Raw genomic sequence first — 12,292 nt, 5'->3', positions numbered from 1 at the left:
CGTCCAGAGCTAGAATAGGTGTTCTAGAACGTCTAGTTTCAAAATAGACGGTTCTGAAACGTCCACATCTGAAACAGACGGTTCTAGAACGTCCAGAGCTAGAATAGGTGGTTCTAGAACGTCTAGTTTCAAAATAGACGGTTCTGAAACGTCCACATCTGAAACAGACGGTTCTAGAACGTCCAGAGCTAGAATAGGTGGTTCTAGAACGTCTAGTTTCAAAATAGACGGTTCTGAAACGTCCACATCTGAAACAGACGGTTCTAGAACGTCCAGAGCTAGAATAGGTGGTTCTAGAACGTCTAGTTTAAAAATAGGCGGTTCTGAAACGTCCACATCTGAAACAGACGGTTCTAGAACGTCCAGAGCTAGAATAGGTGGTTCTAGAACGTCTAGTTTAAAAATAGGCGGTTCTGAAACGTCCACATCTGAAACAGACGGTTCTAGAACGTCCAGAGCTAGAATAGGTGGTTCTAGAACGTCTAGTTTCAAAATAGACGGTTCTGAAACGTCCACATCTGAAACAGACGGTTCTAGAACGTCCAGAGCTAGAATAGGTGGTTCTAGAACGTCTAGTTTCAAAATAGACGGTTCTGAAACGTCCACATCTGAAACAGACGGTTCTAGAACGTCCAGAGCTAGAATAGGTGGTTCTAGAACGTCTAGTTTCAAAATAGACGGTTCTGAAACGTCCACATCTGAAACAGACGGTTCTAGAACGTCCAGAGCTAGAATAGGTGGTTCTAGAACGTCTAGTTTCAAAATAGACGGTTCTGAAACGTCCACATCTGAAACAGACGGTTCTAGAACGTCCAGAGCTAGAATAGGTGGTTCTAGAACGTCTAGTTTAAAAATAGGCGGTTCTGAAACGTCCACATCTGAAACAGACGGTTCTAGAACGTCCAGAGCTAGAATAGGTGGTTCTAGAACGTCTAGTTTCAAAATAGACGGTTCTGAAACGTCCACATCTGAAACAGACGGTTCTAGAACGTCCAGAGCTAGAATAGGTGGTTCTAGAACGTCTAGTTTCAAAATAGACGGTTCTGAAACGTCCACATCTGAAACAGACGGTTCTAGAACGTCCAGAGCTAGAATAGGTGGTTCTAGAACGTCTAGTTTCAAAATAGACGGTTCTGAAACGTCCACATCTGAAACAGACGGTTCTAGAACGTCCAGAGCTAGAATAGGTGGTTCTAGAACGTCTAGTTTAAAAATAGGCGGTTCTGAAACGTCCACATCTGAAACAGACGGTTCTAGAACGTCCAGAGCTAGAATAGGTGGTTCTAGAACGTCTAGTTTCAAAATAGACGGTTCTGAAACGTCCACATCTGAAACAGACGGTTCTAGAACGTCCAGAGCTAGAATAGGTGGTTCTAGAACGTCTATTTTAAAAATAGGCGGTTCTGAAACGTCCAATCTGAAACAGACGGTTCTAGAACGTCCAGAGCTAGAATAGGTGGTTCTAGAACGTCTAGTTTCAAAATAGGTCGTTCTAAAACGTCCACATCTGAAATAGGCGGTTCTAGAAGGTCCAGAGCTAGAATAGGTGGTTCTAGAACGTCTAGTTTCAAAATAGACGGTTCTGAAACGTCCACATCTGAAACAGACGGTTCTAGAACGTCCAGAGCTAGAATAGGTGGTTCTAGAACGTCTAGTTTCAAAATAGGCGGTTCTGAAACGTCCACATCTGAAACAGACGGTTCTAGAACGTCCAGAGCTAGAATAGGTGGTTCTAGAACGTCTAGTTTAAAAATAGGCGGTTCTGAAACGTCCACATCTGAAACAGACGGTTCTAGAACGTCCAGAGCTAGAATAGGTGGTTCTAGAACGTCTAGTTTCAAAATAGACGGTTCTGAAACGTCCACATCTGAAACAGACGGTTCTAGAACGTCCAGAGCTAGAATAGGTGGTTCTAGAACGTCTAGTTTCAAAATAGACGGTTCTGAAACGTCCACATCTGAAACAGACGGTTCTAGAACGTCCAGAGCTAGAATAGGTGGTTCTAGAACGTCTAGTTTAAAAATAGGCGGTTCTGAAACGTCCACATCTGAAACAGACGGTTCTAGAACGTCCAGAGCTAGAATAGGTGGTTCTAGAACGTCTAGTTTAAAAATAGGCGGTTCTGAAACGTCCACATCTGAAACAGACGGTTCTAGAACGTCCAGAGCTAGAATAGGTGGTTCTAGAACGTCTAGTTTCAAAATAGACGGTTCTGAAACGTCCACATCTGAAACAGACGGTTCTAGAACGTCCAGAGCTAGAATAGGTGGTTCTAGAACGTCTAGTTTCAAAATAGGCCGTTCTGAAACGTCCACATCTGAAACAGACGGTTCTAGAACGTCCAGAGCTAGAATAGGTGGTTCTAGAACGTTTAGATCTAAAAAAAAGCGGTTCTAGAACGTCGCGGTTATGAAAAGTCGCAGTCCGATTTTTGAACATCTATCGACAATGTGGTTCTAAAACGTCACAGTTGTACAATGTCTCGGTTCTCAAACGACACGGTTCTGAAATGGCTAGTTCTGAAATTGTCGGTTCTAGAACGTACAAAAAATGATTCAAAACGGCCTAAAATGGACTGAAAATAGCTTAGAATAAGAAAATAGCGGTTAGAATAGCTCAAAATGGCCCTGAAATCAGCCAAAATGATCTAAAATAGTCCCAAAACGACACATCCGGGCATCCGGGACGCACAGACAGATTTTTGATCGAAAAATGCTCAGAAATAGCCCGAAATGAGCCAAAAATGGCTTCAAAATGCTCTAAAATGGCTCAAAATGACCCAAAATAGCCCCAAAAACCCCTAATTTCTTAAATTTCAGCGCCGTCGGCACGCGCCCACAGAAGGACGTCATCTGGTTGGAAGGCGATTTGGCGAACTCGCTCCGTCTGGAATCGATTCGAAACGATTCGATCTATCCCATCACCTCATTTGACATTCATTCGGATACGGTAGTCGGGTGCAGTTCGATTGGAATGGTCTCGCTCTATCAACAACTGCCGTTTCATCCAAATACACAATACGGGCGTTGATTTTTTGGGTTGAGAATTTGGCTGAAAATTACTGAAATTGAGTGAAATTTGGCTCAAAATCGCTGCTGAAAATGCTCTGAAAATAGCTTAAAAGTGGTCGAAAAATGTGTTAAAAATCGTCAAAAATAGGCTTGAAATGTTCCAAAATCGAGTTGTTTTCACCATTTTTTGAAGCCAAACGTTGTCTTTTTCGGCTGAAATTGGCTGAAAATCCTCAAAAATCTGAAATTTTGAAGATGAAAAATCGATTTTGAACCGATTTGAGCTATTTTTAGCCATTTTTAGCCCCTTTTTTTTAGCCATTTTGCTATATTTTCAGTCATTTTTAGCCTTTTTTTAATGCTGAATTTTTGAGTTTTTCACCATTTTTGATGGAAAATAGGCTAAAAACACCAAAAATCCTATAAAAATTGATAAAAAATGGCGGGAAATCGCCGAAAACCCCATTTTTAGGCGAAATTTCGGTTTTTTTTCCAAAACGAAAATTACTGAAAATAGCTGAAAATCGATTTTGAACTGATTTTGGATTAAAAAATTTGGATTTTTCAGCTTTTTTGAGCTATTTTCAGTCATTTTAAGCCTTTTTCAATTTTTGAGTTTTTGACCATTTTTCGCCGTTTTTTAGCTCATTTTCAGTCGATTTTAAGCCAAATTTTAAGCCATTTTCAACTCTTTTTCTCTGAAAATTTCCTCGCCCATAATCTGAAATTGTCTCTCGTTTTTTACCCGATTTTCGATGTAATTTTCACCTCATTCTCTGAAAATTTTGATATTTATATGAATTTAAATATCACACTGCCAACTTTATCATTTTCAAAAATTTTTTGAAATTTTTTGAATTTTTCAAAAATTACAGAAAATTCGCTCAGCGCTATTTTTCAGCTCAAAAAAAAACGCCGAGCAAAAAATTGAAGAAATTCTCATTTTTCTCTAATTCTCTCATTTTTACATTATCTCTCTCTCTCTCTCTCTCTCGTTTTTAGCACTCATGTGTCATTTTTTTTTCTATTTTGTGGTTTTCTTGTGGTTTTGAGATTTTGAGATTTAATGAAAAAAGAAAAAAAACGAAAGAGTGAGAGAGTATGAGAAAACGAGAGAGTCTAGAGAAAAGTAGTGGAACAGTTGTTAAAGAGGTACTTGTAATGGATCAGAGATTCTCTTTTTTTTTTTTCAGCAATTTTTAGACCTGATTTTGGCTAAAAATCGATATTGAAACTGATTAAAATTTTTCAAAAAAATAATGCAAATTTTTTTTTTTTTTTTGGATTTTTTTTCAATTTTTTAAATGCAATTTTCAGCGATTTTAAGTGTAAAATTCACGATTTTTGTGCCGGATTTTAGCTGAAATTCGATTTTTTTCATATTAAATGATTTCGAAAAAAAAATTCTTAAAATTTTTGGAGTTTCTTTGGAGAATCTGAAATTAAAGATTTTCGAGAAAATCCAAATTTGAAAAAAAAAAATGAAAAGTGAATAATTATATTCGATTTTAAGCCATTTTTCAGCGTTTTCCGACCATTTTAATCCTAGTTACAGTATTTTGGTGTTTGCGGACATCGGGGTGGCTGGAGACGCCAGAATTTGAAAATTTGCGGTTTTGGACCGTTTTTGATTATTTTTTCGGCATAAATTCACTCATTTCAAGCATTAAGCACTAGGAATAATTCAAAAAAATCGAAAAAAAACTTTTTTTTGAAAAAAACTGAAATTTTCAGAATTTTTTTAAAATTTCAATTTTTCAACATTTTTTTCAGAAATTCTGGGAACACACATTTTTTCTAGTCCTATGACACAAAAATTTGAGGTAAAATGATGAGGAAATTGTGTGTTTTGTTGCCAAAAGAAAATAGTGTCTTATCAATTTTTGGCATTTTTGCCCTTTTTTGGAGAAAATGACAATGTAACCACCCAAAAAAGAGTCGACAAAAGTTAGGAAGTTCCGTTTAATAAGATTATTTATCAGAATATTGCGAAATTTCGAAAAAAAAATTTCACAAAAAAATTGATAAATTTGGAACACAAATAGCTGAAAATAACTTTTTCAAAATTTTTTTTCTGAAAATTTTGAACTTTAATTTTGAACAAAATAAAATTTTTCGATTTCCCAAAATTTTCCTAGTGCTTTATGCTTGAAATGAGTTAATTTATGCCGAAAAAATAATCAAAAACGGTCCAAAACCGTAAATTTTCAAATTCTGGCGTCTCCAGACACCCCAACGTCCGCAAACACCAAAACTACTGTAACTAGGCTTAAAATCGTCGGAAAACGCTGAAAAATTGCTTGAAATGTGTGAAAAACAATATAAACCAAACAAACAAGCCAATTTTTCCGAAAAAGTGAAAATGGAACTTTTTTTCAAATTTTCAAAAATTCGAGTTATTTTTTAAAATTTGTTCAATTTTCCTAAATTAGCATTGAGCCAAAAATACTAATTTAACAAAACAAATGCCTGGAAACCGCTAAAAACGGTCTAAATTCCCAAATTTTCAAATTTCCGCGTCTCCAGCCATCCCGATGTCCGCAAACACCAAAACTACTGTAACTGGGCTATAAATGGTCGAAAAACGCTGAAAAATGGCCTAAAGTGTGTGAAAAATCGTCTAAAAATCGTTGAAAACTAAAATTCATGTTTATTAAAAATTTTAGCAGGTGCAAAATCCCGTCTTTGTCCCTTTTCTGTTTGCCTGTAGGTCCCGATGTCTGCATTTCTGGAATTTTCTGGAATTTTCTAGAATTTTCCGTCCTCCAAACAAGAATTTCACAATAAACACACATCCCAGCAGGTGTCGTTTATGTGTATGTCCTTCGTGCTTCCTTGAACAACAACACACACACACTTCTCTGCGTCTCCTCACTCTCTCTCTCGCATTCTTTTCTCTGCGTCTCTTCATGGCATACACTCTCTTTCCGCCTCGTTTCTTCTCGATTTCACAGCCGCCGTCCGATCACTGATTTTTTCTTCGTTTTTCTTTCTTTTTTGTCCGTTTTCATCTTTGCCTTTTTTTATTGGCCAGTTTGACTTTGTTGTGCGATTTTTCTCGCCCCAAATACTGCGATTTCTTTCGATTGAAAAAAAATCGGGGTCAGCAAGCGCGCTCCACTGGACTGCTTGAGAAATTTCCGTTTTTGACCGTTTCTGGACCACTTTTCGGGGTTTAAGATCAATTTTCGGTGAAAAAGAACAAGATTTTTGAGTTTTTGAGCGAAAAAATAGGCTAGAAAGTGGGGGAATTCGAGATTTTAAGCATAGCTAGAGGAAAAATTAGCGAAAAATCTGTTTTTTGGAATTTTGGGTGTTCAGACAGATTTTTGATGGAAAATAAGCATTGCATTGGATTCAGAAGGCTGAAATTGGCCTAGAAAAATGGATTTTAATATGTTTTCAAAGAAAAAAAAATTCTGAAAAAAAAAATTTTTTAATCAGATTTTTTCGAAATTTTGGCATAAAATTGCAAATTTTCAGCCAATCTTCCCCAATTTCTAACCAAAATTTTCTCTCGATTTTTGTTCTTTTTCCCTGCTCCTTCTCCCAATTGTTCTATCTGTTTCCTATTGATAAGAAGAGATATCTATTTGTACCTGTTTGTTCTGATGCTTTAGTGTTCCTACGCGTTTCACATTGTTTGCACAAGTTTAAAGGAGAAAATTAGATAGAAAGTAGTACAAAAATCATTGATTTTGAGTTATTTTAAGCCGAGTTACGGTTATTGGGGACATTTGGACACACAGACAGATTTTATGTGGTTTTTTTAGCGGTTTTTAATGATTTTTAGGTGATTTTCAGTGATTTCCAGAAGTTTTTCACACATTTAAAGTCATTTTTCATCGTTTTCAGACCATTTTGAGCCTAGTTACAGTACTTTTGGACATCGGGACACACAGACAGATTTTAAGTGGTTTTGAGCTACTTTAAGCTGAAATTGATGGATTTTAGGTCATTTTAGGCGATTTTAGGCTATTTTCCGGGTATTTAAAGTGATGTAGAGTCATTTTTCAGTAGTTTTGGACAATTTTAAGCCTAGTTACAGTATCTTGTGGACACTAGCTAGTTTAAACGATTTCAAACGATTTCGAGACAATTTAAACTGGATTGAGCAGTTTTATGGGGTTTCCAGTAGTTTTTAGTGCAATTTGAGCTATTTTTCATCAATTTTGGACCATTTTAAACCTAGTTAGGATACTTTTGGACATCCGGACGCACAGACAGATTTTAAGTGATTTTGAGCTATTTTAAGCTGAATTCGATGGGTTTTTGGTCATTTTAAGCTGGATTAAGCAGTTTAAAGTGATTTCCAGTAGTTTTTAGTGCATTTTGAGCCATTTCCCACCATTTTTGGACGATTTCAAGCCTAGTTACTGTAGTTGTGGACATCTGGACACACAGACAGATTTTCACCGTTTTTGAGGCGTTTTTAGCGGTTTCAAATGACTTTTTGGTGATTTTAAGCGATTTCCAGCGGTTTCGAGTATATTTTGAGCTATTTTTCAGCATTTTCGGAGCATTTTTAGCCTAGTTACAGTACTTTTGGAAATCCGGACACACAGGTAGATTTTAAGTGATTTTGAGCTATTTTAAGCTGAATTTAATTGATTTTAGGCTATTTTTCGGGTATTTCAAGCGATTTAGAGTCATTTTTCAGCGTTTTTGGTCCATTTCAAGCGATTTCCAGTGATTTTTAGTGCAATTTGAGCCGTTTTTCAGCATTTGTCGACCATTTTAAGCCTAGTTACAGTAGTTACGGACATCTGGACACACAGACAGATTTTCACCGTTTTCGAGGCGTTTTTAGCGGTTTCAAATGACTTTTCGGTGATTTTAAGCGAGTTCCAGCGGTTTCAAGTATATTTTAAGCTATTTTTCAGCATTTTCGGAGCATTTTTAGCCTAGTTACAGTACTTTTGGACATCGGGACACACAGACAGATTTTGAGTGATTTTGAGCCATTTTAGACGGATTTTCGTGAATTTCGTGCGATTTAGCGCAGTTTTAAGCGATTTTTAGTAATTTTTAGTGCATTTTAAGCCATTTTCCAGCATTTTTAGACTATTTCAAGCCGATTTACAGTAGTTGGAGACATCTGGACACACAGACAGATTTTAAGTGATTTTGGGTTATTTTAGGCGGTTTTTGACGAATTTTGAGTCATTTTAAGCTGGATTAAGCAGTTTTAAGCGATCCCCAACAGTTTTTCACAATTTTAAAGCCATTTCCCACCATTTTTGGACGATTTCAAGCCTAGTTACTGTAGTTGTGGACATCTGGACACACAGACAGATTTGAGCTATTTTAAGCTGAATTTAATTGATTTTAGGCTATTTTTCGGGTATTTCGAGCGATTTAGAGTCATTTTTCAGCGTTTTTGGTCCATTTCAAGCGATTTCCAGTGATTTTTAGTGCATTTTGAGCCATTTGTCAGCATTTTTGGACCATTTCAAGCCTATTCTAAGCCAATTTATGACTATTCTTCTCTGCGTCTCTCGATTTCCTATACTCTCTCTCTCTCGCTCCCCCTTATCAGCATTTTTTTTTGCTTTTTCATTTATTTGTCTTTTTTTTTGTTGCAGCGAACTCTCCCTCTATACCCCCGCCCATCTTTTTTTCTCTGCTTTCTCTAGCACTCTCTCACTCTTTCATCCTCTAAGCGAGAGAGAGAGAGAAGAGACGCAGAGAAACGAGAGGCAGAGAAAGAAGTATCAACGAACGAGTTCATTTCCCCTACTCCCAAACGACCCTATTGACTGCTCGACACAGAAAAAAGAAAGGTGAGTGGCTTGACAAATTGACAAAAATGGCCTAGATTAGCCTGGAATAAGCCTAAAATTGCCTTAAAATAGCCTAAAATCGACTAAAATGGCCTGAAAATGGTCAAAAACTGGCCTGACATGACCTGAAACAGCTTAAAACTGGCCGAAAGTGGCTTAATACAGGCATAAAATGGCTTAAAACGGTCTAAAATGGCCTATAATGGCCTGAAAATCGGTCGAAGTGCCTGAAAATAGCCTCAGAATGGGCCTAAAATTGGTCTAAAATGACCTAAAATTAGTCAAATTTGAGTGAAAAATAGCTTTAAATTGGTCAGCAATGACACCTAAAATGGGTCGAAAATTGTCAAAAATTACCTGATTTAGGCTAGAAAAAGCCGCCTAAAATAGCATTAAGTAGCCTAAAAAACGGTCTAAAATGAAAAAAAAAAGACCCAACATTGGTCAAAAACCGCCTAAAATAGGCCTAAAATGGTCCTAAAAGCCTGAAATTACCTGAAAAAACGACCTAAAATGGCTCAAAATTAGTCAAAATTGGCCTAAATCATCCTTGAAATAGCCCAAAAATCGGTATAAAATAGTCAAATTTGGGTGAAAATGATAGCTTAAAATTGGCCTAAAATGACCTAAAATTGGTCAAAACTGGCCTTAAGTGACCTAAAATTAATTTAAAATGGCTAAAAAGGACCTAAAATTGGTTTAAAATGGCCAAAAAGGACCTAAAATTGGTTTAAAATGGCCAAAAAGGACCTAAAATTGGTCAAAGATTGCCTAAAAAATTGTCCGAATGACCTAAAATTGGTCAAAAACGGTCAAAAATGGCCCTAAATGACCTAAAATTAGTCAAATTTGGGTGAAAATAGCTTAAAATTGGCCTAAAATGACCTAAAATTGGTCAAAACTGACCTTAAGTGACCTAAAACTGGTTTAAAATGGCCAAAAAGGACCTAAAATTGGTCAAAGATTGCCTAAAAAATGGCCCTAAATGACCTAAAATTGGTCAAAAAAAAACCGGCTTAGAATGGCCTAAAATAGCATGAAATAGCCTCGAAACGGCCGAAAAAGCTTGAACTACTAACCGAAAAATGGCAGAAAAGAGCCTAAATTTGGCCTATATTAGTCAAAATTGGGTGAAAATGATAGCTTGAAATTGGCCTAAAATGGCCTGAAACATGGCCTAAAATGGCCTGAAATTAGCTAAATAATCGTGAAAATGTCAAATTTTATCCATTTTTTCCTTCCAGATCCTTCCCAATCACCAATCAATCGATAATCAGTGATTTGCGGACAAGACAACCACTCTTCTCTAATTGAATTATCCACATTTCCCCCCTGCGAACACAACTTCTCTCTTCAAATAAAGACACTACAAAGACTACAAAGACTACAAACTACAAGGCAAAATCCAACAAAAGATGGGCATCCTTGATCATCCATCATCGTCAGGTGAGATTTTTATTAACAAAAGCTAAACATGCGAACCTATAACGCTCTCTCTTGCTCGATTACTGTATCGAGTTGAAGCTAAAAGTCGTTAGAATATCACCTGTAAATGGGGGGATGATTTGAAGCCGAAAATCGTGCGAATCGAGCCCAATTTGCCTTGGATGGACAAATTTGGACAAATAAACGCGGCAAAACTCGATTTTGAGCTAGCAAAATTCGTTGAAATCAGCGAAATGTAGCTAATTTTACGCCTAAATTGCTCTAGGTGGACGATCGGGTGACGAATCTAATTGAATTATAGGCTAAAAATCGCTTGATTGGGGTCGGGGGGTGGACATCTGGACATACAGATCCTGTGTGGGCATCATTTGTGAGCTTTTTACGCCTGATCATACGATCAAAATGAGGCTAGATTGCTTTGGGTGGACATCTGGACATACAGATCCTGTGTGGGCATCATTTTTGAGCTTTTTACGCCTGATCATACGATCAAAATGAGGCTAGATTGCTTTGGGTGGACATCTGGACGAATGGACATCCGGAATCCTCCCGTTTTGGTTCCCCTTTTTAGCAGTTATTTGTGCCCCCCTCCCCCCCCCCCCAAAAAAACCATTCAAATCATCGTCTTTATCATGTAGAAATCAAAGTCCACTGGCCACTAAATCAATCAAAACGGAACCGATTCTCTGTGTCCACGCGTGTCAGAATAGGCGCCTTCGCTATGATAACAACACTATGAGATGTCGTCAGAATTCATTTAATTGACGATCCATCATTCGGTAAAGAAAGCGTTACAAGAATAAATCGCTGTCTCTCTGCGTCTCTCAATGATTACTTATCTCTATATATTTTTTGGGCGGAAATAATCGACAGTATTGTCGAGAAATCAGTGATAGAGCGGAACGATATGGAAAAATGAGGAATAAGAGAAGATTCAGTATTTTTGGCTTACTAGGGAAGGTTGTAATCGGGGGGTGGAACTTTGGTATGAAACTTATATCATTCAAAAGCTGAGGATGAGACATTTTCAAATCTGTGTTCAGATTTTGCTGAGGAGGTACCAGTTTCGAGAAAATCAAGTTTCAAATTTTGCTTAAATTTTTTTTTTTAAGGGCGCCGCGCCTCCCCTCTTTCTTATATAGATTGGGGGAAGGGAAACAAACAGCGAGCAGTGGTGTAGTGGCGAGGAGGGATGTACAGTAGGCGACTAGATGCAGGTTCGAACCCCTTCTCGCCATACTTTTTTTGCGTTTTTTTTTCTGGATTTTCGGACAATTGTAAATGAGTTCTGAAGCAATTTCAAGCAAACTTTTTTAATGGAAGCCAAGTTTCTGATAGCATTGGATTGATTCAAAATTTTTAAAAAGTCATTTTTTTTTCATCTTTATAAAATTTATTTATGCGGACACAAATGCTTATCTACTACAATAAAATGGTTAAAACAAATGTATTCTTTGCAACGAGAGCATCGAATAAAGGATAGTTCAGGACATGCAGGCTTGTGGCAGGCCTTATCACCGACTTGATCAAAGCAAAACTTTGCTGGAGTCTCAAAACCAGATGAAGAGTCAATGTAGCCTGTTTTCTTCCAAGAATACTGCAAAAACGGCTTGAAATAATCTGACGAAATTTGGTGAAAGAGAAGAGAAATCATCCAAATCTCATTATTCCATTGGGCAATGATGTAATCCGTATGAAAAGCCAAAGCGTACGACATGAACTTTTTGAGTAGATTCTAAAAAATTTTTTGGATATACTTCCAGATGCCCCCCCCCCCGATTACAACCTTCCCTAGTTAGTTTCCTTTAGAATCAATATTCTCGGACCTACTAAACGGGATACTGTAGTATTTGAAGAGCACTACAAGATGATACTATTTGGGATACTGTAACTTGTCTATGAACCCAGTTACCGAACCATAAAGCTATAGAGATTTAGCCTAGAAACGCTTCAAAAACGGACTTTCAGCCTAGTTCCCTTTAAGATCAATATTCTCGGACGAACTAAACGGGATACTGTAGAATTTGAAGAGCACTACAAGATGATACTATT

General features: G+C 37.2%; 3 protein-coding genes across 3 annotated transcripts in view; 2 read left to right on the top strand and 1 right to left on the bottom strand.

Annotated features, from left to right (window-relative positions):
- The window catches only part of CBG24237, a gene marked incomplete at both ends in the record, with an annotated part of 10,265 nt that extends 4,415 nt beyond the window's left edge, over window positions 1-5,850 (top strand). Inside the window, 2 exons of the mRNA XM_045236245.1 lie at window positions 14-1,429; window positions 5,812-5,850. Coding sequence (XP_045091286.1) covers window positions 14-1,429; window positions 5,812-5,850 — 1,455 coding nt within the window. The remainder of the gene's footprint in view (window positions 1-13; window positions 1,430-5,811) is intronic.
- A 4,359-nt stretch (window positions 5,851-10,209) lies between these two features.
- Window positions 10,210-12,292, top strand: part of CBG24238 — a gene marked incomplete at both ends in the record, with an annotated part of 7,732 nt that continues 5,649 nt past the window's right edge. Inside the window, one exon of the mRNA XM_002648111.1 lies at window positions 10,210-10,240. Coding sequence (XP_002648157.1) covers window positions 10,210-10,240 — 31 coding nt within the window. The remainder of the gene's footprint in view (window positions 10,241-12,292) is intronic.
- On the bottom strand, window positions 10,466-10,605 carry CBG26696 (the record flags this gene model as incomplete). Its single annotated transcript, XM_045236244.1, has 2 exons — window positions 10,466-10,499; window positions 10,544-10,605. The coding sequence occupies 2 exons, from the start codon at window positions 10,603-10,605 to the stop codon at window positions 10,466-10,468; spliced, it is 96 nt and encodes a 31-aa protein (XP_045100687.1).

The sequence above is a fragment of the Caenorhabditis briggsae genome (assembly GCF_000004555.2).
Source record: "Caenorhabditis briggsae complete genome, chrIV, whole genome shotgun sequence".
NCBI classification, from domain to species: domain Eukaryota; kingdom Metazoa; phylum Nematoda; class Chromadorea; order Rhabditida; family Rhabditidae; genus Caenorhabditis; species Caenorhabditis briggsae.
The sequence above is the reverse complement of the archived record's forward strand: the minus strand, read 5'-3'. Positions and strand labels throughout refer to the sequence as shown.